Here is a 26,574-nt window from a genome sequence, read left to right as displayed (position 1 = left end):
ACATGGTTGTACTTGATCAACAAAGCCTGAATGTAAGTTAGTATGGTTGCAAGGTTATTGCTGTCATACCTTTTTTCTGCAAGCAAATTTGCTTCAAATATCAACATTTTTTTCTTCTTTTTTTTTTGTGACCAGCGCTCAAGAACTACCCATGTGACATATATAACAAATACTGAATTAGTAACTGTACTGATGCTCATTTCAATGCAAACGCAACTGGAACAGACTGTGATGATGATGACCATGGCAGTGATGCTGATAATCATATCGAGACAAACACCCTGCGCTGGCTTTTAGCGTTGACCAGCATTCCCACTGTTTGGTATTCATGAGGTTAATCTCACCCTCACCTTGGCCCCTCCCACCCCTCTCCTCCCATCCCTTAGCTTACCGGTTTCCTCGCTCTTGGGAAATTCATCATGTTCATTGGTGGCGGTGGAGGTTTCCTGCCAATGTTTTGAAGGTCATTTGCAGTCTTCCTTGCGTAACCAAATCTGGAAACCAACCAAACATTAACACACATGAGGTAAAATAATCACCAAATTGCATGACAAGTAACCTGGCTTGTATTGTATGCACTTTAGAATCAACAGGTTCAATGTATATTTTCAAAATCAAGACAATAACAAACAAACAAACAAAAAAACAAAAAACCAAAAAAAACCCCCACCAAAACTGAAATCTTTAAAAGTGGCTAGCTTACGTGAAAATTTTTTTCTCTTTCTTTCAATTTACAAATTTATGTAAAAACCATACGGACCAGTATTCTTCATGATTTTTTCCTGGTATAATTGATAATAATTCAAAATTTAGCAAAGAGACAATTATCCAGGCAAAAAAAAAAGAAAAAAGAAGAAAAAAAAAGAAAAAAAGAAGAAAAAAAAGAAAAAAGAAAAAAAAAGAAAAAGAAAGTAACAACTGAAAATAAGACATTAAAATATTCCTGAAAATGCCTACAAGTAAAAAGAGAATATCTAAAATTGAAAATGCCAGTGACATTTGCACAGATGTGTGCAAACACACACACACATGCACACACTCAAGACTTATCTTGATCAGACACATTCTACTTGTAGTCAATCCAAGTCTATAAAATTACGCCCACTCTTCTGTCAAAAGCGACCCTCTGGTATTGGCAATTTATTTAAACCAGTGTTTCTACTTCTCTCTCTCCACTGGAAGCCACATTGTGGTGAATGATTTCGTAACAAACTGTGGGGGTTGGTTTTTTTTTTCTTTCCTTCTTTTTTTCTCTCCAAATTCACTGTCTTATAATAAAGACATGGTAAACACAATAACAACCTAACCCTTTTAAAATATACTACAATTTCTATAGATGCTTCTTCATAAAGCATATATAAAGTTAAAAAAACAAAACAAGACAAAACACCACAAAGCAGACAGCTGGTTATGATATATGGCCATAGTAAATCCACAAATGCTTTGCAAACATTGCCAAACCAGATCTACAATAACAAATGTGAAGTGTGCAAGAAAAAAAAAAATTGTGCACTGAAGAAAGCTCCGTAATTATATGAAATACACTGAGAACTACAAACTTACAGTTAAGACAGCAGATGCTCTGATTTCCCAAAGACACAAACTATAGTAGTTTATATCAATGTATTCCATTCTATTCATCTGATTAAACAGAAAAAAAAAATCCTTCATAGCAACTAATAAGAAGGACAGTGGCCAACTTTGGGAAGAGATAAGGACTTCCCTTTACTTGTTTATAAATAAAACATTGCAATAAAAGACCAGTGCCAGTAAGCACTTGTGAAAATAAATACAAGCCACAACAGCTTCAAAACAACTGTCTCCCAAATACAGCATAACTTATTAAACAAAACAAAACAAAGCAAAAAAAAAAAAAAAAAAAAAAAAAAAAAAAAAAAAAAAAAAAACACCCCCCCAAAACTGGTAATATAAAATCAGATATTCACAGAATTATCATGACCACTCCATGTTCCATTTTTTAATTGACTTATCATTTTGTTTTTCAAATACATCATACAAAAAAAATCTAGTGTGAGTTAGAAAAAGTATAACATGCAAGTGGACAAAAATATCAAGCTCTTAAATTCAGATAACCGAATCACTGTTCTAGACAAATACAACAAATGAAATAACCTAAAAAACAAACAATAAGTAGATTTATAAACAGACCCCCCCCCCCTTTTTTTTTTTAATGAAAATGGGCAACAAAACTCTCACTCTCAGATAATAAAAGTTACTGCTATATTTGATAAATGAATGTCTAATACAAAGTAATAGTTCATGACAACAATACTTTGCGAGTCGCTGACTGACTGACTGACTTAATATCATCATTATTGTATCTCAGTAGTCTTCAGTTTTGAAAAAAAAAAAAAAAAAAAAAAAGAACAAAGAGTGTAATTTTCAAGATGATATAGCTTCAAACTAAAACCTTCCAATTCCAAGCATCTGGCCATACAGAAATGGGTAATCATCATGCACAGTTACATAAATTTAATAATAAATATTTATTAAAAAAAAAAAAAAAAAAAAAAAAAAAAAACCCGAGGGAAGGGGGCAATGGTTCCTGCGAGCAAGGAGTGATTATCGTTAATCAGCAACAACGGGGTGAAGGGCTAGGGGATGTTTAGTTTCTGGGGAAGGGCAGAAAATCATCACCAACAAAGACAGGAGCAAATATCCCTAACAGTAATACTTCATTAGGATTCAACATATGCATACAGTTAGTAACACTGAATAACATCCGAATGAACTGCACATTTTCGAAATTCAAATACACACAATGCCCTGCTAATTCTGTTTCACCCACTATCAGCTCCATCAAAGAACAAAGACTTTTCAGCCAACTGATACGATAGAGTAATCATATTGTATTGTATTGTATTTCATTGTATTGTATTGTGTTGTACATTTTTTTTGTTTTTTGGGTTTTTTTTTTAGTCACAGCAGATTTTTTCTATATGAAATTCGGACTGCTCTCCCCAGGGAGAGTGCGTCGGTACACTATGAGCACCATCCTTTTTTTTTTCCTGCCTGTAATTTTATTTGTTTTCCGATTCAGCATTGGAGTTGATTTTTCTACAGAATTTTGCCAGGGACAGCCTTTTTTTTTTGTTGCTGTGGTTTGTTTCACGTGCACTAAGTGCATGCTGCACACGGGACCTCGGTTTATTTTCTCATCTGAATGACTAGTGTCCAGACCACCATTCAAGGCCTAGTGGAAGGAGAGAAAATACTGGTGACTGTGAAATTCGAACCAGTGTGTTCAGATTTTCTCGCTTCCTAAGCAGATGTGTTACCACTAGGCCAATACTCCACTTAATAACTGAACAGGCTGGGAGAAAAGGACACACCTTGAGTTGGAAGATACCTGCTATATTGTGGTAAGAGGAACAAAACAAACTTTAAATATTAACCCCAAAAGGGGTGCTCAGCCCCTCTCAAAGATTCCCACAGGGATAGGCCAACTCTTGATCACAAAGCAAGACATCACTATTTGGTCCCGAGGGGGGACAAACTCCCTCTGTCCACACTTCCTTTCCCTCTAAAGCAATAATCAAGCCATCATCACTTATAAGACTGTGCTTCCCTGATGGAAGATCCTGAAACTCGTGAAAGAAGCTGCACACCCCTTGGCATTGATGCTGTACTTTCTTAAAGCCCTCTTTTATATTTTCTTCTCCAGTTTTTCTTCTTGTCAAGATGTTTCTTTCTACAATGCTTTTTTGCCTTCAGTTTCATTCATGATATAACTTCAGCAGGCTGAAAAGTCTTAATTTCTTCTCCTTCTTACCTTTGGCAGAGTTTGGAAACATCTGCCATTTTTTCTGACTTTTTGATTTGACTTTAACATTATAACATATGATCATTCTAAAAATCATAAAAATAATTTATAAGTTATTTTTTTTCTCTCTCCCTTTAAAAATTTTTTTTTTTTTTTTTTTTTTAAATGTTGCAAGATCTATCGAGATTTGCTATCCAGTCCATTTGTTAGTTTGCTGGCTAAATGCTTGCGTAAAATTCACTTGCCTTACTTAAAGTTAAGAATTTAAGATGCAAGAACACTTCAGTATATAATCTGACATATTTGAAAAAACGCAAGCTGACTTAAAAAAAACAAAAAAATGCAAGCCTGTTCTCTTCTATCAAGTGATCAAACAAGTACACTAGAAAATTCTGAAAAAAAAAAGAAAAAAAAAAAAGAAGAAGAAAAATTGACACTGACAGTGACACACATTGATGTGTGTGGTTTAACAATCACAACCTGTTTAATGTTAACACCTTGAACTAGCTGCTACACTTACCGAGTCATATTGCACTTCCAGGACACGCACCCATACAAACAATGAACTGAAAGAAGTCGAACTCATCCAATCACATGAAAAGGACAACAAATAAAACAAGACCAAGAGAATCAGTAATATACACCACAAAAACCAGGTTTATGCAAGCAGAGTGTTCTGGGACCAACAACTGCATGAACAGCTTAGAAAGAACCAAACTACACCCTGGGGTATAAAAAAAAAAAAAGGAAAAACATCTCCGAAACTTACTGATCCCCCATTTTTTTTCCTCAGGCTTCCTAGTAGAAGTACTCAGTTGTAGTAGTATGACTAAGAACAGGAAAAACACTCCAACATCAAGAAGTGTTACAGGAACCTTTGCTAAAGAATAGAAGTGAAGGTAGCAGTAGGTACCATGAATTCTGAAAGAATGAAAGACACAAAATTTTAACTGGTCAAAAAGTCAGTCACAGCCATGCTTTGATAACGTGATACAATTTTCAAAGGAATTTGAATTAAAAATCACAATATGAAAATACACTGGTTACAGTGTTGACCCTATTCAAATTGAAGCAGACTGAACTCTGCAGCAAAGTAGAACATGCTATCTACATAAATTTGCACCCGTTTTGATTTCATTTCAAAATGGTCGTTTGAATAACATTGCTATTTCATATTGCTTCTGAACAGTCAGTATTGCTTTAAATCTATTTAACACTATCATCCAATGCAACAACAATACAAACATCAAATACATAAATAATCATGTAAAAAATAAATCAGCATTCATCAGAAGTCTTAATTCAGTAATAACATACAGCAAAATCATAAAACAGTCACAATAAATGCTCAATCACATAATACTTTCTTTTCAAATACTAACATACTTATTACAAGGTAAGAGACAGAACAACATAAAAACATGGGTTCATTCATGTAATTGCAATCTTCTGAAGTTATCTAAGCATACAAAACTAAAAGACAAGTTTACTGTTACAAGAAATGTTCACAACAGAACAGTTATGGTTGTGCAATGCTTTGAATAGTATTCTAACATTAATTCAATTTCAAGAAAAGGCATTTAAGAAGGCTTCCCACAATACATATTTGTGCATTACACATGCTATGAAACTGGCCAATGAAATGCTGAGGTGGTGGTAACCAAATGCCATGTATGTCTTCTTTAGATCCTAATGAATTTTAACAACTCTGTCACAGTGAAAGCTGTTCAACTGAACGTAAACTCCTGCACTCCTGTTCTTGTATACTTACTTCAGTCAGGGAATAACTTGTTTAAAACTTTTGATCAAACACAAAACTGCCTGTCTTGGCTTTCTGTTTGGGGTGTTCTAAATGGGCTTCTTGCATATCATCTGATCTGCTCTAACACGAACATTCAGAACATCTGTACCTCTCAGCTTATTCCCATTAACACAATATTAACAGCATACATCAATATTCCAAGGCTGGGCATAATTTGTTTTATGTTTTCTGAGGCCAAGTTCACTCTAGTTTTGAGTGATGTTCAGCTCAGGAACCTATTTTGTTTGCACATTCGCTTTTGCTGTTTTTTTAACATTTTGAATTTTGTTCACTGAAAATGACTCAGAAAAGCTAAAATGACATATGTACTATGAAGTGAAAAGCTGATTGTTTCTCAGGCAACAATTCCCTATAAATACATTTATTTGGTGGTTTAAAACAAGCAAGGCACCACTCTGTATAAGAAGCAGCAAAAAACTGTTAAAAGCAAATCTAATACATCAAATTATAACAAGCTAAAAGCAGTGCTAAAACTAACTGAAAAATAACAGGTTTCCTTTTTGTTTTATATCTGTAAGTGCAAAGTATCTGAATCCGATTCTGCAATTTCCTGGTTCATATGATTCCCTTCTCATTTCAAAGATATCCCAAAAAGAGAATCATACACATTTATTAATTTCACATTATTGCAGAATCATAAAAAGACCACTCACCCCAAGTAACCCCATTCTCGTTTTATCCCCACTACCAGACAAATAAATGGTTTGTTTGAACTGATTTCTCCTTTTGTTCTTTCCAGGCACACCAACTTTGAAAAAAAAAAGGAAAAAAAGAACAGAATAGAACAGAATATGTCTTTATTACCAAGCGTACCGGGATCACAAGGAATATTGAGGGGGGGTGGGAGGGGGGGTTGGGGGGGGGGGGGATAGTACACAAATATAGATACAGTAGAAATTAGGATACATAAAGTGCATGTCAATATAAAAACTTGTGCATACACACACATGCATGCACTGCACACCCACACACACACATGCGCGCACACACACACACCCACACAAACACTTTCTCTCTCACACACACCCACACATTTGAACAGAAGCTGCATATTACATTACATGTGGATGAGGCTGATGACCAGATCTTCAGGTAGATTGTTGTTGATTGCACAATTCTAGTTATCATACTGAATTTGTTCGAGACACAGGGCATTGACTGCTTTCGGGAAAAAGCTGTTGTCGAAGCGATTGGTTTTCATCCTTATACTTCTGTACCGCTGACCAAAGGGGAGCATCTCGAAAATACCAAAAGCTGGATGCGATTCGTCCTGGCTGATTGATTTTGCTTTTTTGAGTAGCTGTTTATAATATATGTCTTCTATAGAAGGTAGATCAGCCCCGGTAATCTTGGTGGCAGTTTTTGCAATTCTGTTCAGGGCTGCGACTTCTGCCTTGGAAATGTTTCCCTACCAAACAGTAATAGCAAAGGTTAACACGCTTTCAATGACTGCTCGGTAGAAATCAACCATGATTTCTTTTTTAATTCCGAAGTACAGGCGCTGTTGTGCTTTCTTAACAATTTTTTTCTGTATTTTTCTCCCATTTCAAATTGTTGGAAATGATCAGTCCAAGAAATTTAAATTCACTGATGATCTCTACTTGCTTGTCTTTAATGGCAAGTGGTGAGGTGTTAGATCTGGTCTTCCTGAAATCTAAAATTAAATCTTTCGTTTTTGATACATTGAGTTCTAGGTTGTTTTGATCACACCAGCTGACAAGTTCTAGTGCTTATTCCCTATATTTTGACTCATCACTGTTTGTAATCAGCCCTTCTAGAGTAGTATCATCAGCAAACTTGACCATGGTGTTACATTCATTACAAGTTGCACAGTCATGTGTGAATAGTGAGTACAACAGACGGGATAGAACACATCCCTGTGGGGCGCCTATGTTGAGAATACAATTGGAGGAGGTGAGGTCACCAAAAGTAACAACAAAAAAACAAAGAAACCACCCCCAAAAACTATGAGTATGATAGATAGATCAATTGTTTTTTTGTATGTTAATCTGTGATTTTTAAACTTACAGAAAGTACATAAATCATAAATGTCAGAAGTGATGCATTCCAACTTTAGCAAGGTTTTCACATACTGCATCAAAAAAAAAAAAAAAAAAAAAAAAAAAAAAAAAAAAATTAGGTAAACAGTGACAAATTGAAAAAAATGGGTCACTGGGTGCAATGGTCAAAGAAACAGATGCTGGGCTTCTTTTCCTTCATAAATCCCATCCACCCCCTTCTCAACAGTTAACTTTTTTTTTTCTTTTCTTTTTCATTTGAACTGTTTAGAGTTTACCTCCCATAACAATGAAAACGTGTTTGGAAGGGGCTTCAAGCGACATGTGAACAAGTCAAGTCAAGCAACTGCTAATTATCAGTATCAGTAACTCAAGGAGGCGTATCACTGCGTTCGAACAAATCCATATATACGCTTCACCTCATCTGACCAACAGCGTAACCCAACGCGCTTACTGGCCTTGAGAGGCTAAGACAGAAAGTAACAGTAAGAGGAAAAAAAGAAATCTCTGATGCTCGGACACTAAAATTCACACCAGTCCATGTTATCTTAAAAAAAAAACTTTAAAAAGCTAAAAAAGCAGTCACTATATTTCGAAATCTGTATGCTGCGTTAACATAAATTAAACCAAACTGAGTGAATTATTTGAACAATAAATCAAAGAATCAGACTGGGCTTTGTTTACATCACACGCAGTACTGTTGGATTAAAATATAAACAAAACCCATGTTCATAAACTCCAACGATACAATATATAACACAGGTAAATATCCACACTTCTGCTGAATCGTATTTTAAAAATCATATCAATTACGTTTGAAAATAGAAAAATTACTCGTCACATACTTTCTCGTCACATACAGATCGTATGCCGGAAGCAATCAGTATAAGACATGCGCAAATGTTGAAAAACAGTTATACCCAATCCAGTACAAATTACAAATTCGGCTTATTTGGGAACTTCAGAAGTGATTGGTCAAGAACAGTCAAAACGATAGAAGAAAATGAATGAAGAAAAGAAGAAAGCTCAGTCGAAAAAGAATGTGAAAGCATGATCAAAGAGCTAGGAAACGCCAACGTAACAGAGACAAGCAATTAAGCATTTCATAAGCATTTGAAGCAACTGAGTTAAGCTCATGGCCGAACTGAATGTAGTCCATGTTATTTCAGATAATGTCCCTGAATATAAAATGTTCACGATTTTCGTTTATTAAAAGACATCATCAACAACAACAATAGCAGCAACAGCAACGCGTGTCGGCGCATGGAAACTGGAATCGACATTCCGGGTTTTTGTGGAAGATGGAATGTTTGTGTAGATTTTTGTAAAGAGATTCATTTGCCGTCGCTTCAAGATAAAGCCAGCCACCATGCCGAGAGACGTTTCTTCTTATTTAGCGGAACAGCAACGAAAAAGTACTGGCGATGCTGCGTCAGACTGGGCACAGATCGAAGAATATTACAATAAAAAGTGAGTATTTTCAGGCAGTAAAGCTTAGATACTCACCATGACCGCTTATTTAAGGGCTACATTCTCGTGATGAGATCTTGGCTGAGAGGTCCAGGCTGACGCATCAAAATTGAAAAGAACAATGAATTCGTCTGCCATATATTAGAATCGTTTCACGCTGCAGAAATAACAGCAACGGACGAACGTTATTCCATTATTCAGAATTAATAGATTTGATCTTTGGTAAAGTACATGGACACACGGACACACACACACACACACACACACACACCCCGTCGATCACTGATCAGTAATCAAATGAAAACACAGACAGTGAGTGGCGAGTTCTTGTTTTTTTTTCTTCACATAAGAAATACAGGAGATGAACAAAATGCCCTGGTTTCCTTGGAAATTGTAGATTGTAATTTATATCAGATTTGTTTGCTCACTTCCTGAGCATGATAGTTATTGATACACTGACTAGTTTTATTATAACACGAAGTGACACACATACACACACACTCTCTCTCTCTCTCTCTGTCTCTTTCTCTCATGTTACCGCGTTGCCATTACACAAACAAGATTAACGTTCTACCACACAACAACAATGTTCATTATTAACATTTACAGTCAGTCAGATCAGGATAAAGCATGTCCATTTTTGTAGGGATAAAGTTGAGAATAAGCAGCACATTTTATTCAAGTTTTAGCTGCATCATATATCAAGATTTAAGGAAGAGAATATTAGAAAATAAAAAAAAAAGAATCGGCTAGACTCCCCTGGCATTTGTTACTTGGAGCAACAAATTTCAATCATAGATATAATGTATCACGATATATTTTCCATGCTATCAATACAAGGAAGAAGTTGATCTGTAGTCAGTGATCAAGCATGGTGAAGTACAATTTCTGTATGATTATGATAGGTACATTGTTTAAGTATAAATTCATTCAGTTTGTGCTTGCTTTTGTTGTTGTTGTTGCTATGGATAACACACTGTTGTATGCAACCCCACCAACCCACCCTTCCCCATCATATTGTGTACATTAAACCTTTTGAGTTCTGTCTGTCTCTCAACTAGTAAATAAATAGTGTGTGCCCACCCAATGAGTGCACATACACAGACACTGAGACACACCCCAACACACACACTCACTCTTCTCTCTCTCTCTCTCTCACACACACATTCCGTCACAGCCCCTCACTGCCTTCCTTTAAATCTAACCTTGAGACTTTTCTCTTCCAGCACCATTTCCTGTGTACCCTCTCTGATATATGAAAGTAGTCAGTTGATTGTATAGGTATATTTGTAACACTGTATTGTGTGTGCATCAAATGCATGTATGGATAGTGATGGCCTAGAGGTAACACGTCTACCTAGGAAGCGAGAGAATCTGAATGTGCTGGTTCAAATCATGGCTCAGCCGCGGATATTTTCGCCCCCTCCACTAGACCTTGAGTGGTTGTCTGGATGCTAGTCATTTGGATGAGATGATAAACTGAGTTCCTGTGTGCAGTATGCACTTAGTGCACATAAAAGAATCCATGGCACAATCCTGGCGAAATTCTGTAGAAAAATCCACTTTGATAGGAAAAACAAATAAAACTGCACACAGGAAAAAATACACACAAAAAAAAAGAAAAAAAAAAAGGGGTGGGGGGGGGGGGGGGGGGGGGGGGGGGGGGGGGAAGAGCCGCCCAAATTTCACACAGAGAAATCTGTTCTTACAAAAAGAGAAATACAATACAATATTGGATGGATGCATGCATCCATGCATGCATGTATGTATGTAATAATGTATACATGTATGTATACACACATGTATGTATGTATTTGTACGTACAAGTTTATATGTGGATGTATGTAATATATAATATATGTTTATTGTGCATGATTGTTAGTTGAGGACTGAGTGTGTTTTGTATGCGTGTGTGTGTGGATTGTAAAACGCTTTTTGCTATGAGAAAAGCGATTATTAATGTCCAGTTATTATTATTCTTGTTGTTATTATTGTTATATTGATTATCAGTTATTACACACAATCACTGACTGATGAGAGATGGTTTTTGCCCCATCCGCCCTTCCCTGCTCCCCCTTTCCAACACACACACACACACACACACACACACACACACACACACAGTTACTGGAATCTGGATGTCAGTCTGTCAGGGCTTGTCCACTGTAATCTATTAAAAACAAGAAAAAAAAGTATTTTTGATCTGACACGTTTTTCAATTTATTAATTTGAATTTTTGTAATAAATACGGAGGTTTTCAGAGTGTGAATATGTAGGTAGATGCTGTGTTTGTGCGTGTGAGTGTGTGTGTGTGTGTGTGTGTGCGTACATGCATGGGTGCGTGTGTGTGTGTGTGTGTGTGTGTGTGTGTGTGTGACTCTGTGTGTGTGTGTGTGTGTACATGGTGTGTGGTGGTGTGGATGCTTGCTGATATGTTTGTATTGATTTAAAATATCATGGATTGCAGGTTATGGCATCAGTTGACACTAAAACTGAGTGCCTTTGTCAAGACACCAGTTTTTGCGAAAGGAGATTCTCTTGTGCGGGTAAGGTAGTACTTTATATTATTACCTCATTAAGCCCAGTACCTGAGCATTGCTCTGGCGTCAAAATTTGTTACATTAAAAGTAAAATAGTTTTCATATTCACACATACACAGAAATGCCAACTGTTACAATTTTCCCATCAGATTGTTCCAACTAGTTCATTTTCGACTACATAGCATAGTCACAAGCTTTCCTGTGATAACATTACCCAGACACTCTAGACCTATCGACCCCTTATAGATACAATGTACGTTTGCTGGTGTGGCTCAGACTCAGCATCTGAGTGTTCCTACCAAATACAAAATGTGCCTACCAGATTTCCAGATTGTTCCTACAAACATTTGACTGGGGTTGGCATCTCTGCACACGCACACACCCACATACACACACACACACACGCACACACACACACACACACATATATATATACACATATATATATATATATTAAACTGCAAAGAAAGGGAACTAACCTCTGCAGTATTTTTGGATATGTGCGCATGTTATCTGGAGAAAAAACTTTATATTTTCTGCATTTTATTTTTATCCTCATCAAAATAGCATGGAAGCCTGCCGATGCTGTAAACTCCCTGGGCTTGAAAGGGTTAAAACTACCAAAGAAGAAAATAATATCAACACCATTGAAATAATGAAATAATGTTGACCTCTCAAGAATTGCCTGCACCATGTTTAATTTGTTTAAAAAAAAAAAAAAAAAAGGGGGGGGGGGGGGGAAATAATTTGGTTTTGTTCATCATTTATTGATTTTTTTATTTCAGTATTTGGTAAATTCAGGTAAAAGAAAAAGATGTATTGAGACACTGTGTATTTATTAACAACACATGAATGAACAGTATAATTTTTTTCTAACTATTTAGTAGTTGAGATGACTTAATCATTCTTGTGTGTTCTGTAGTAGAACTACCCTGCCCTTTTCAGGGCTTCTGTTTTGCAATTATGGAGTGCACAGCAGACGTGTACAGTCTACACTCGTACTGAAAAACATTAACAGTTACACTATTTACCATTGTTTATGTATAAAATTTTTATATGAATAAACTGGAACAGGATGCATGCGTACTATAAATTTTGAGAGCCATATTTTGAAAAAGGCTTTATTCTTATTATACTTTGGTTAACCTCTTCAGTTCTGGGCGTTATTTTGGCTTGTGCTTCGTATTTGCTTGGTGATTGAATGACCCATAAATGCAAGGCAATTTACAAACAAATTTCATACGCCTTCTTAATACCTGTTATATATTGTTGGTAAAAGCAGCTGAAATGAACCTAGAAAATATAAGGAACCTAAAAACTAAATACGACGCCTTACCTAATGTACACATAAAGCAGTGGAAATGTAGCCAGCAAACCATTTATTTTATTTTATTTTATCAAGAGAAATAGAAATCACTCACACACACACACACACACACACACACACGCACACACACACACACACACACACACACACACACACACAATTTTGCCTGCAGACATGCTGGTCTTCTGATTCATGCAATGCATGAAAGTGTTCATTCCTTTCATGACCCGTTCCTGTCCTGAACAGGTGGACAGTTTGTCTGGCTGTTCTGGGTCTGCCACAAAGCTATTCTTGGCCTCCTGTTCTGCTCTCTTTCCTTTTCTTGCAACATCTGGCTCAACAACTAGTGAACTACCCCCATGGCCCTCCCTCTCTGCAAATCATCTCTCTCATTTTTATTCTCACCAAGCAAACCATCTGAGAAGATTTTGCCACCACAAGCACTAACTCCTTCTTCAGTGACTTAGTAAAGCTTCTGCAGCATCTTGGGTTTTGCAACACGTTCCTGTTTCAAGACACCTGGGCCAGGTTATGGCTTTGTCGTCTGCCATTTTGAAAGCATCTGAATTTCTGGTAGGGGTATTTCGAATAGTCCTAGTATGACCATGCAAAGTGTGATTGGGTGTTGGTCCTCATGAATGATTAAAGTAGATGTATCAAACTTTCAACTGGTGCCTATTGGGACACACCAACTTTGGAAAACTCATGAGGTGACATGGATGTACATATATATACATATGCATACATTGATGCAACATTTAAAAAGTATTTCTTTATCTGTAATAGTATTGAATTTATTTCACTTCACTGTGCATTTTAAATTTAATGTGTAATGCCAACCCATCACGACCATGTATTTTAATTTACATTTCTTTTTTGTCTCCACAGTTGTACGAAAACTTCATCACAGACTTTGAACACAGGTAATGGCTGGTAATTCTGTGATTTTATAGTGTATTGTTTAAAGGTTGGTTTTTTTTTTTTTTAAAGAAAAATTATCTAAGTTCTGTGTGTCTGTTTAAATTCTTTCATCTTGTTGGATGAATTTGAATTAATTTGTTAAGAGAGATTGAATGATATTGATAAAACCACTTTGTCAAGAGTGATTGTATTGAATGATAGAATTGCAAGTGATGACAAAGAAATGTTAATGCATACTAAACTTAAGGCTAAGAATATTATTCAGTTTATTGGTAAAGTCTTTCTGCACTAGTTTCAGAACATAGAATGTTCTATATATAGTATATTTCAGCATGAACTGTGGGCAGTATGAAACTGACCCTGTAGTATTTATTGTCATTTTTTCCATTTCTGTATGCTGTTTCTGTTGAAACAGTGGAACATTGAACATAAAATCTACTGTGTATTATGTAGACTGTTCTCTTTTTGATTTTTTTTTTCAAGAACTGTGTTAGTGTATAATTTGGAAAGTGGAGTTTGTTATCATTGATGCTTTTTCCACTTTAATATGTCTTTTGTTGAAAGAGTGTGTGTGTATGTGTGCATTGAGTGTGTGAGAATTCAAACTTGTGCTTGCGGAAGTATGTCCCGTTTATATGTATGCATATTATAAGATATTTTTCTGTGTTTGTTTTGCAGAATCAACCCTCTGGCTCTCACTGAAATATGTGTCCTTGTTGTAAAACAAATCCAAGGTAAAGGCCATTGCCTAGGTACATGTTTGTACACTGTAATTGTAAAAAAGAGGCAAGCGTTTTTCAATTGAAAACAATTTCTTATGTTTATTAATTACAAACTCAGACAGGAAACAGTTGTCCTTCACTTATTAATATATTTAACTTTTGAAAATTGATATTGAAGAGGAAAAGACATATGATATGACTGATTACTTTTCAAAATCATTTTTGTTTTATTATTATCATTATTATTATTTTTTTATTTATTAGTTTGCCAGTGAAGTAGCTAAATAGTTGATACATGAGACTTTCGTCTGGAAGAAGACAGTGCTGGAAACCCAGGAGCACCTGTGCATTTATTGGGATTTTTTCTTTAATTACAAAATATCTTTTAGCAAAAACTCTAGGCTCATATTGTAAAGTGATTTTTTTTTATGTATACAGTGTTTTATAAAACAGTTCTTATATTTTTTTTTATTGTTTATATTTGGTTGAAATGTGCAAGTATAAGAATAACATGGAATATGTATTTTATTGACAGTCTTGTGAAAACTATTTGCTGGATGATATTTCATGTACCTTGTTCATATTGTTATTTTCATAATATAATCAATATTTATTTAATTTTATTAGTTCATGTGGTTTATGCTGTTATTTTTATAATCAATGTTTATTTCATTTAATTAGCTCGTGTGGTTTACATTATTTGAGTATACTTGTAACACACTGATAACGAAATTTCATTTCAGATCCAAAGCAGGCAGTTGAATTTATTGAGAAACTCAAGGAAAAGGTAAGTGAAATTTACTTGACAATGTTCCAGTTGGGAGTGTCCAGTTTACTCAAGTTTCACACAGAATTTCTGAATTAAAAATAAAAGATTTGGAAGTGTTTTTAACTGATTGTCTGGCACCAAAATGATTTTATTTGGTTATAATCGCTTCAGTGACCTTCTGCTGTCGAAATCTACTAGTCAAAGGAAATTTCTTTGCTGTCAGTGTGAATGACGTGCCTATTTTTGGCCTGTTCATATCCATGATGACATCCCATATGAGTATTTCATGTGAATACTTTGCAGTTGCACAGTGTAGAAGCTGTATGCTTTGTCAACAACTGAAGTAATTCTGTAATGTGTTATTATTAACCAGGTTTTTTTGTATATCTCATTGGCTAATATTGAATAATTTTTTGGGATCATTTAACTTACTCTTATAAATGGGTTGTCTATGTTGAAAAGTAGGACAGAAAATTTTTGTACTGAGTGAATTGAGAGTTATATTTACACAATTGGATTATAATAATGATAATAATAATGGTACTTTTATAGCGCTGAATCTTGTGCATAGACAAATCTAATCGCTTTCGCACCAGTTATTCTCATGCACGCATAACTTTAAAACTGGAGAAACTAAAGACCAGGACAAGGCAGGGAAGGGAGGCTATTTTGGGAAGAGGTGGGTTTTAAGGCCAGACTTGAAAGAGCTGAGTGTGGAGACTTGACGAAGCGAAAGAGGAAGTTCATTCCAATTGCAAGGTCCTGAGACAGAGAAAGAACGGCAGCCAACGGTCGAGAGTTTGAATCTGGGTATACGTAAATGGAGTGGATCCGAAGCTGATCGTAGTGAGCGAGATGGAGTGTAGAGGTGAAGGCAGCCACAGAGATAGGAAGGGGCTGATTTGTGAATGCATTTGTAGCATAGAGTGCTAATCGTGTATTATTATTATGATTATTATTATTAATTGGATTATGAGTTACAAGCTTTAGTCATTTACTATGATTCAAACTAAAATATTTAAAGTAAATGCACATGTTCTTTTGGGGTTTGTCACCATAATTACACAAGTGGATTATAAATGATAAGCATTACTCATTTACTGTAATTTGTTGTAAAATATTCAGTGTAAATATATATGTTCTTTTTGGATTTGTATTTATCATAATGGTGGTTTGGGAGGTGGGGGTTGGATGGGATTGTAATTATTTTGAGATTTGACTTGGTTTGCCACTTTTTATATGGCAAAGATGGGGTATAGTGTTTTTTCAGGGATTTTGATGGCAATTTTTTTTCCCCGGAGGGGTGGGGGTTGTTGGTGAGAAGATGTAATCTTGAGAAATGATTCCTTGGAAGTCTGGAAGATTTTTTTTTTTTCATTCCGTTATTTTAAGACATTTTCTGTTGTATAAATATTGACTATACAAGAAAATCTTTACATTGCAGGTGAAGTCCAGTGATGAAGCCAAAGTACTTTGCATGACAACCATTGGAAACATTCGTCTGAGGAATAAAGACTTTGAAAATGTCAAGGTATGTCTCCAGTAATGGAGAAAGCATGTACGATGGTAAATTCATTTTTAATCCTTTGTTGGAGACGTATGGAAACTTCTACAATTGACAGTTTAATGATCGTTACCTTTTGTTCAATTTCATATTGTCCTTTGTTGGAAACATGAGGAGACTATTCTTTCTGGAATACACAGTTATAGGATTATCACCCTTTGTTCAGTTTTATTATGTTTGTCTTTGCTTGCAAGTATAAACAGATTTTTTGTTATAGTTAAGACTTAAAATAAAAACAACAATCAATTCCCAGAACAGTTTGGGTTTTTTTGTTTTTTTACCTGTGGCTGGCTCCTACCCAGAGCTGAATGACACAGTTGAGTATCATCCACGTCATGGATGCGTCTTAGGGTGTGTTGCTAAAATTTTCTGACAAACGTCAGGATATCATTGTGAAAGGAAGCGTAAAGTACAGCCTTGTCACATAGTCCCCCTTCTTAAATGGACCTCCATGGCTGGATCACCCTCCTCCTCCTCTGTAGCCTTTCATGGCCTGCACTCATGGAGACCTCAGTTTCAATACCCCTCCACTTCCATGCTTTGGGTGAGTTCTGTCAAAGTCATCAGTGTCGGCAGATTCATTGGGGTCTGTTGTTGGAGGGGTGTGGTGGTGGTCTCCACTATGGGGGAGACGCTTACTGAGTCTGGATCCTTGATTAAGCAATTAATGTCATGTGTAAGGTGCTTTGTATGTGGTGTCCTTAGTACGTTAAATCAGAACAGGCAGTACTGAACACCACTGAAGTGACCATGCAGCAGTGCAGGGACTCCTCTGGTGTGTGGCCTCCTCACAACCTAACCTTGATGGTTCCCTGTGGACTGCTGATGCTGGGGCTGCAACAAATGAACCTGGATGTGCTTGTATTTGGAGGACTTGGAAAGAGTGGCATGGGAGTAATACCATTGAAATGATGCAGATGACAGGGGTAAAAAAAAAAAGAAAAAAAAGATGTTCAACACATTACCCTTAGAAGATGATTATCATTAACAAATGTTAGCTTTATCTGAGCTACAACAATGAACAGATTCCTTCATGTGTAAGTATATGATTGTGTGCCGGTATGTAAACTCCCACCGTTATGTAACCTCGTGCAACTGTACACTACAGTCCTGTGTGAATGTTTTCCAGACTGTGATTGAGGAATGTCAGGGTATTCTGGACGATATGGACGGAGTCACATCCGTACACAGCCGCTTCTACGAGCTCACGTCAAACTACCACAAGCTGCTTGGCAACCATGCCGACTACTACAAAGAGGCCCTGCGCTTCCTTGGGTGTGTGCAGCTGGAAGACATCCCCAGTGAGTGGCTGAGTGTATTTGGCACTTTTGGCACATTTCACAAAGCATAAACTTTGGTTGGTACTGTTAGAGACTGGTGTGGTGTTGACCAGCCGATTTGCAGAGCATATTTTCTGTAACTGGCACTTCATTAACTACTGTTGCCGGTTCACGCAGTCTCTCTTGCGTTTGTGACCAAGTCTTACCTGACTCTTGTTTGTTGGCAAAACGCCAAAACTTATCAGTTTTGTCTGTGTAAGTGTGCTTTGATGTTTGTAGAAGAGACAAATTATGCACAAATACATGCATAACACGTACACATGCATAACACACACACAGGGACAGTCACACTTGATATCACTCAAAGTGAAAAGACGTCAAAGAACGAACTAACTTTTGTACATTCACACAAACGGTTTTCACCAAAAACAAACGGTTTTCACACACACACACACACACAATCATGCACACACAAAACAAAACAAACAAAAAATGGAGATCTTAATGTCAGTGTAATTTCTAAGTGTGTCACTGGTAGTAAGCGGTATATAAAAAACAAATCCATACCATCCCTGTTGATTGGCGGCCTTGTTGCAGGCGGAGAGCAAGTGGAGAGAGCGTTCAACCTGGGCTTGGCGGCTGTCCTGGGAGAAGGAGTTTACAACTTTGGGGAACTGGTCTGTGTCCGCTACTGTCTTGATTGTTTTGGGTCACGGTGGGCAACAGAACGGAATGCAGGAAGAAAGAAAGCAAGAAAAATACTGAGAGAAGGGAAGGAAGGAAGAATAAAGGCTGGGGTGTCCGGGAGAAGAAAAAGGAAAGAGGGAAAGACAGAAAAGTTGCAGAAGAAAGAAAAGCAAGGGAATCAAACGGAAAGAAAATGAGAACAGAAAGAATGAGTGGATGGAAGAAAGTGCGCCGGAAGAGAGAGTGGCAGAAACAGTTTCCCACAGAATAAATAATCTGATCTTGAAGATTTCATTGAAGAATGAAATTTGAACAAACGAGCAAACGAATGTTTTATTGCTTACAGGTCATTGGTGTTATTGCATTGAGGTTCTGGGAAAGGGGGGGGGTGAGGTGGGGGGGAAGGGTGCCCACAATAGCATTACATTGACATTCAAATGGACATAATAGTCATTAATACCACTGAAATTGCATGCACCGGCATCTGCACTCTTCAACAGGCTTTGGAAACGTGTATACCATCCTGTACTCCCTATGTGCAAAAAATAATAAATGTACTTTCTGTATGCTGTCAAAATGGCACAGAGCCCAAATTTCTGCTGAAAGAAAAGCTGATAAAATCATGAAAGGCATACATATGACTTTTTGACTCACTGTTATGAACTTGCCCATATTTTCCTCGAGACCTCCATAGTTAATGTTGCACACAACTTTTTGACTTGTTGATGTTGTGAACTTTAATACTTGCCAATATTTTCCATGAAACCTCCACAGTTAGTGATGCACATGACTTTTTTGACTCACTGATATTGTGAATTTGAATACTTGCCCATATTTTCCTCGAAACCTTCAAAGTTAATGCTGCATATGACTTTGACTCACCGATATTGTGAATTTGAATACTTGCCCATATTTTCCTCGAAACCTCCACAGTTAATGTTGCATATAACTTTGACTCACTGCTATTGTGAACTTGAATATTTGCCCATATTTTCCTCGAAGCCTTTACAGTTAATGTTGCATATGACTTTGACTCATTGATATTGTGAACTTGAATACTTGCCCATCTTTTCCTTGAAACCTGCACAGTTAATGTTGCATATGACTTTGACTCACTGATATTGTGAACTTGAATACTTTCCCATTTTTTCCTTGAAACCTTCACATATGTTGCACATGACTTTTTGACTCGCTGATGTTGTGGACTTGAATACTTGCCAATATTTTCCATGGAACCTCCACATTTGATGCTGCCTGTGACTTGTTGAGGTCCAGAGAGCGTCTGGCTGTGTGGCCAGTCTGTGCCATAGACACGTGTTGTGTGTTGCAGCTGGCCCATGATGTGCTGCTGTCGCTGAAGGGCACGGACAAGGAGTGGTTGGTGGACCTGCTCTACGCCTTCAACAGCGGCAACATCACCAAGTTTGACGAGCTCAAGAAGTTCTGGGGTGGGCAGGTATGTTGTGTTTCTTTTTCTTTTCTCCTCTTTTCTTTGTTTATTTTATTTTATTTTTTAAATTTCTGGCTTTGACTGAGATGACTTGCTGTCATGTTTGTGTAGTCAGCAGTCAGCGCTCCCCTGAAATAGGTCTGATGAGTTGTTTTGTAGACACAGGTGTACATGCCTATACTGCAACACTGTAACTAAGGGAAACAATAAGTTGTATTTTTGGTGTTGAATACACCATTGGCGTTGTGACAGAAAAATTGGAGGACAAAAGTCAAGATTACTGGGTGGGGGTGTGGAGGGGAGGGCAGGCAGTATTCTTCAATTTTCCACTACACAGGGATAAATCTGTTCCATTTGTGCTGTGCTCAGGATATGATGAAATTAATTGGAATACTGAGCATTGTTTCCGTGCACAATATTAACATTGTCGAAGTGTTTTTTTTTATTTTCCAATTTGGTGTTTGACATGTGTTAAAGGGGTGCATTTTGTTGTGAACTGTGGAGTGATGCATTCCTGACCGTACACTAGTGACCAGATAGTCTTGTCTTGTTTCAGCCTGACCTGGCAGCAGCAGAAGCACAGATGAGGCAGAAAATCTCCTTGCTGTGCCTGATGGAGGTAGGTTTGGTTTTATTCTGAACAGGATTGGCTGTCTGCTGCTAATCAGCCTCTCTTTCACCCTTTTTGGAAGTCTTCTAGTTCAGGATGGGACTCTGGGGAAAAGAAAAGTGTTGTATCGGCTGTTATAATGATCAGAAGATGTATATTATCATTGGCATAATTTTTCCTGAATGTTTATGATTTATCTATGAGACTGATCAGACTTTTGTCTTGGCCTGATCTTGTCATGAATGTTTATAATTCATCTAAGAGACTGATCAGACTTATGTCTTGGTTGGATCTTATCACAGGGAAGACAATACATTCAGTTTGATATTCTCTGTTTTGTTGTTGTTGTTTTAATTGTATTTTTTTTTAATAGGTTGTTATCTGGTGTGATTGATCATCCATTGGAGCTGAAATTATTTGAGCTAGTAAATACCCATATGTGTGTGTGTGTGTGTGTGTGTGTGTGTGTGTGTGTGTGTGTGTGTGCAGATGACATTCCAGAGACCAGCTACAGACAGACAGCTGACATTTCAGGTCATTGCCCAGACAGCCAGGATTCCAGTCAACGAGGTAAGTGCTGGAAGACTCATAATAATAGCGAACATACTCATGATTTCTTTCATTTTCATTCCTTCAGGCGGAACTTCCAGTATTCATGATAAAAACAAAACAAAAGCAGAATCCTGTCCCTGTGGAATATATTGTTTTGTCACGTTTCATTTGTCACCTGTCAAGTTTCACCAGTGATTTATAAACTTTGATTACTAGTCATCTCTCAGTCAGTTTTCATTTCAAGATTTATCATCTGTCTTGTCAACTTTCACCCATCAAATTGGTTTGCATACAAAACACAAAGTTTAAAATCATATCTTGAACTTGTGATTGAACCCATGTACAAGTCAGAATGATAGATCATACAGTTGGACATTCAGATGGTCTGTGTGTGTGTTCAAATCACATTGCTATTCATATTGGTCCACTGTTTAGTAGGACAGTGATACCATTAGACAGAGCACTTACATGTGTGACACAATAGTTGTCATTTATTTTCTCATGCCTAAAATCAGAAAAGAGAGAGGTATATATATAAAGAAACTTAAAGAAGAAAAATAAGTTGGATTATTGGTATTCTTCTTGAAAATAATGGATTTTTTTTTCTGTCGGTCTGTTAGATGTATCTGTGCTGCAGAATATTGGAATGAATAGCATGAGAAAACTTTAGCGTAATTGCCTTCGCAACAAAAAATACCAAAAGTGTAATGAACTCTATTGTTTTAATGTGTTGCAATTCAGCCTGAGCAAATGACGGGCGCAATAGCCGAGTGGTTAAAGCGTTGGACTGTCAATCTGAGGGTCCCGGGTTCGAATCATGGTGACGGTGCCTGGTGGGTAAAGGGTAGAAATTTTTACGATCTCCCAGGTCAACATATGTGCAGACCTGCTAGTGCCTGAACCCCCTTGGTGTGTATATGCAAGCAGAAGATCAAATACGCACGTTAAAGTTCCTGTAATCCATGTCAGCGTTCGGTGGGTTATGGAAACAAGAACATACCCAGCATGCACACCCCCGAAAACGGAGTATGGCTGCCTACATGGCGGGGTAAAAATGGTCATACACATAAAAGCCCACTTGTGTGCATACGAGTGAACGCAGAAGAAGAAGAAGAAGAAGCCTGAACAAATTTCTCAAAATAAATGTCAGCACAAAATCTCTCTCTGTCCTGCAGGTTGAGTTACTGGTCATGAAGGCCCTGAGTCTGGGTCTGGTCAAAGGTCTCGTTGACGAAGTGGAGCAACGTGTTCACATGACCTGGGTCCAGCCTCGTGTTCTTGATCTGGAGCAGGTGCGTTACCTTTGCAAGAGACAGTCACATCGTGTGTGTGTGTGTGTGTGTGTGCATTATATATATATATATATATATATATATATACATATCAAAGAATGAATGAACTTAATATTTGTAGGGTGTGTAGAAATTTCCACTCTTACTGTCTTAGATTGTTTGTTCACAGTGCCACATGCACATGTACAAAAACATAGAGGTAGAAATAATAAGAAAATCAAATACCTGCACAGCAAACCACAAACACACACACACACACACACACACACACACACTGCAACTGATTTAGAAAGTAGGGAGAAAAGTGCGTAACTGGCTATCTTTGGAAGTAATATATCTTGTACAAACCAGCTGATGATGTTCTGTCTGAAAAAGTTCTGGTGTTCTTTCTGAGTGTTGGACACTGTACCACGTGCTGACTGATCATTTTGTGTAATGTATTGATTGTTCCTTGTGCTGGATATTGTTCATGATGTGTATCCTAAAACTGACAGCAGTAATGTGAAGATTTACATTGCAGGTCACTATACTACTAGTTACTGCCACTTTTCATAGAAACTGTGGTCGTTTTTCAGCTGGCACTTGCCTTGTGACATTGTGTGGATGTACATCACATATTTTCTTAATTTCCTTTCTCAATTTTGCTTGAATGGTTTCTGTTAAATGTTGTTCCATCATTGTTCAGGACATTTCCTAGTGTTCTTTGGGGAAATTAAAGCTTTTCAGTCCCAGGTTGAATCTTTTCAAATGTATCTTTCGTTATTCAAAAAAGAAAAAGGAAACAGTATCTGTATATATTGCCCTTTATTCATGATCATTGTTTCTACATAAAGGGGGAGGTACTTGCTTCTACCCCCTAGGCTTATATGGCCCTGTTATTGGCTGAGTGATATATAACAACTGGAACTGAAATTGACTTAGTTTTGTGCGGTGTCAGGCTTTTTTTTTTTTTTTTTTTTTTTTTTTTTTGTTGAAGCTCCACAATGTTCTTTGTGGCTGCCAGAGAGCTGTACAAGCATCATGGTTTGGTTGATGCTGATTTAGTACTGTGCTTCCACCCCTCATGTGGTCTTGGTGGTTGGCTTGGTGACGAACAACTTGAACTGAAATGACTTGTTGTTTTTGTACAGTTTCAGGGTTTTCCTGGAGCCTGGCAATATTGTTTTTGGGTGATGGAGAGTTGTACACAGCATGGTTTGGTTGATGTTGATGCAGGTGACAGTTTCAGTTTTTCAAGGAGGCATTACTTCATTTGGACAAAGCCATATATTCTCCACATCAGCTAGACAGATGCCTGACCAGCAGCATAACCCAGCACACTAGTCAGGCCTTGCGTGTATGCATATAAATTGGTGCACTCATCAGCCAGATGACAACTCTTGTATTGCCATGCATTCTTTTTCAGTGCGCCAGGAGCGAGCTGCTCATGGGACCTCAGTTTATCATCTCATCAGAATGACTAGACGCTCAGTTTGATTTTTCAGACAATTTGGGGAGAAAGGGTGAGACCTGGATTTGAAGTCAGACCCTCACGAACACTGTATTTACAGACTGCGTCTGAACCGTTCAATCATCTTCTAACCCTAACCCTTCCCCCTGCAGGTGGCAGTGATCCAGAACCGTCTGCAGCAGTGGTCAGAGGACGTGAAACAGATGGAACATCTTCTGGAGGTCCACGCCCAAGACATACTGACGTAGATGTCAGCTGTCGCTGAGATAGGCTTCATTGACACAGACATCAACCCAAAGTCATCTCCCATGTTTTGATAGACATTTCTGTTCTTGTGTGTTGTATAATTTTCTTGTTTTGTTCAGAGTTAGTCTGATTTGTGCATCACTGTTATTGACTGTTAAGGATTTTAGTTTTGTACGTTTTTGCATTATGTATAGAGAAGTGTTCGCTGTCAGGTATGATGTGAATGATATGAAAGTTGAAACAGGAAGGGAGCATTCAGTAACATAGCATGTCAACTCATATTTGGAGTGTGTAAGCTTTCTCTCTCTCTTTCTCTCTGTTTTTTTTGTTGTTGTTTTTTTGTTTGTTGTTTTTTTTTGTTTGTTTTTTTTTGGCTTGAGGCATAATGTACAAACCTTAAGAAAATACAGATAAAACAAATGAAGATAAATTTGACATTTTAAGAAAATAGAAAAGCTCCAGTGAGTTTCTTTATCACAATGATCACTTCAAGAACTGTTTTTTTTTTTTTTTCAAGTTCAGTGGCCATGACTTTAAGTAATGCTGCTTTGGTGGCATTCAGGTCATTTGCTTGCATGGCAAAATGGTAAGATTATTTAATCCTGTTCTTTTTAAAGCTCTGTATTCGACAGTGCATATTTATTTTCTCTCAGCGTTATTTGTGATTTTGTTGTGGCAGTAAGCAGTTTTATTTGCACATACCTGTTCCCATTTAATATTTTGAACATATGTGCTTTAGCAAAATAAAATAAAAAAAAAAGAAAAGAAAAAGGGTTGGGGGTGGGGGGACAGTGGACAAGAAGACCACTCATTGGAACCTATTTTTTTCTGAGTGACCATATAAAGTTAGTATTTCGTCTGAAAAATAAATACTGTGAAATGAAATTGGGATCATGTTTAAAAAGCTGCTGTTTGTGTTTGAATGATGACTCTGCACACACGCACACACATACACACACACATACACAGACGCTCACACACACAGACACAGACACACACTGTCTCTCAGTTTGCAAATTCAGTTATGTTCCAGTACAGTTTTAAACAGTGTAATAAAATCCCTGTCCAGCTACCACTGCTATGCTGAATCTCGTTTATTTAGTGCCTGTCAACATGAACATAAATGAACACACACACAGACAGGCGTGCTTGCACGTGCACACACGCGCACACAGCACATTCACTCGGACCTCTTTCTTCATATCCTGTCCATTAAACAACCACTCCCTCCGAACTTCAAACCCAATCCCTTTTTGAATTGTGTGATTATTTTTGATATTATTATTACTTACCATCTAATTTTACTCTGTGTGAAAAGACATAAACGTGATCAACAATATAAATGGACTCGTACTAGATAGAAAAGGCCCCCAGCATTCAGGAAAGAAAACCTAATTAGAAATATCAGGAGTGAAAAGTGACGTTTTGCAATTCTCTATTACCAAATTACCACTGCAGGGAAGGAAACAGCACACATCACATACACCTGCATGCACACACCTGCATATGTGCACACACCTGGGCGTTTGCACACATGGCCAAAGACAGCCTCCAGTTCTCTGCCCAGTTTGGAGTGTTGCCAAAATTTGGCAGTGGTAGCTCCTAATGTCACAAATCAAGCAATCCCTGGATAATGTAAAAACGAGCACTCGAGCAGCACAAAGATGAAATAAAAACTAACAATGGGAAGCAAACAGATAACCAACCAACCATAGGTCATTCGATTGAGGTGACAAACCAAGGTACTTTGTGCACATGAAATAAAAGGGTAATCTGTTCGTCTAATATCACTTACAGTGAAAAGACGTTAACTCTCTCCATACGAACGGCGAAAGAGACGACGTTAACAGCGTTTCACCCCAATTACCATCATCAAAATATTGCAATCGGAAGGCTCTTATACTGAAAAGGCAAATGTTGACAAAGAAAACCACAATTCTGACGACGGAAGCTAAAGTTTGGGTCATTCAGACACCCACTGGACATCCGAGGGGTCTGTGTAGAGGAGAAGAGAGGACTGGCCGTACTGAGTGAGTTAACCTACTGCGATTAGATAAATAAATCATTTGA

The 26,574-nt window shown here is 37.3% G+C and overlaps 2 protein-coding genes across 5 annotated transcripts in view; one reads left to right on the top strand and one right to left on the bottom strand.

Annotated features, from left to right (window-relative positions):
* Positions 1–8,514, bottom strand: part of LOC143282734 (CCR4-NOT transcription complex subunit 2-like) — a 39,973-nt gene extending 31,459 nt beyond the window's left edge. For 3 of the 4 annotated variants that reach the window (XM_076588467.1, XM_076588468.1, XM_076588469.1), the window contains exons 1-3: positions 8,470–8,500; positions 4,554–4,705; positions 392–494 (exon numbers count right to left, since the gene is read on the bottom strand). In XM_076588467.1, coding sequence (XP_076444582.1) covers positions 392–494; positions 4,554–4,564 — 114 coding nt within the window. In that variant the 5' untranslated portion in view covers positions 4,565–4,705; positions 8,470–8,500. Of the gene's footprint in view, positions 1–391; positions 495–4,553; positions 4,706–8,469 lie in introns of all 4 variants that reach the window. The other variant, XM_076588470.1, reaches the window with a different exon arrangement.
* A 426-nt stretch (positions 8,515–8,940) lies between these two features.
* On the top strand, positions 8,941–25,272 carry LOC143282732 (26S proteasome non-ATPase regulatory subunit 13-like). The gene is made up of 13 exons (XM_076588463.1): positions 8,941–9,094; positions 11,562–11,640; positions 13,850–13,884; positions 14,561–14,616; positions 15,348–15,391; positions 16,818–16,904; positions 18,067–18,238; positions 18,815–18,894; positions 20,235–20,360; positions 20,911–20,973; positions 21,454–21,534; positions 22,692–22,808; positions 24,411–25,272. The coding sequence occupies exons 1-13, from the start codon at positions 8,994–8,996 to the stop codon at positions 24,504–24,506; spliced, it is 1,137 nt and encodes a 378-aa protein (XP_076444578.1). The 5' UTR covers positions 8,941–8,993; the 3' UTR covers positions 24,507–25,272.
* The last annotated feature ends 1,302 nt before the right edge of the window (positions 25,273–26,574 follow it).

Source organism: Babylonia areolata, chromosome 6 (genome assembly GCF_041734735.1).
Source record: "Babylonia areolata isolate BAREFJ2019XMU chromosome 6, ASM4173473v1, whole genome shotgun sequence".
NCBI lineage: Eukaryota > Metazoa > Mollusca > Gastropoda > Neogastropoda > Buccinidae > Babylonia > Babylonia areolata.
Note: the sequence above shows the minus strand (reverse complement) of the source record. Positions and strands in the feature narration are given on the sequence as shown.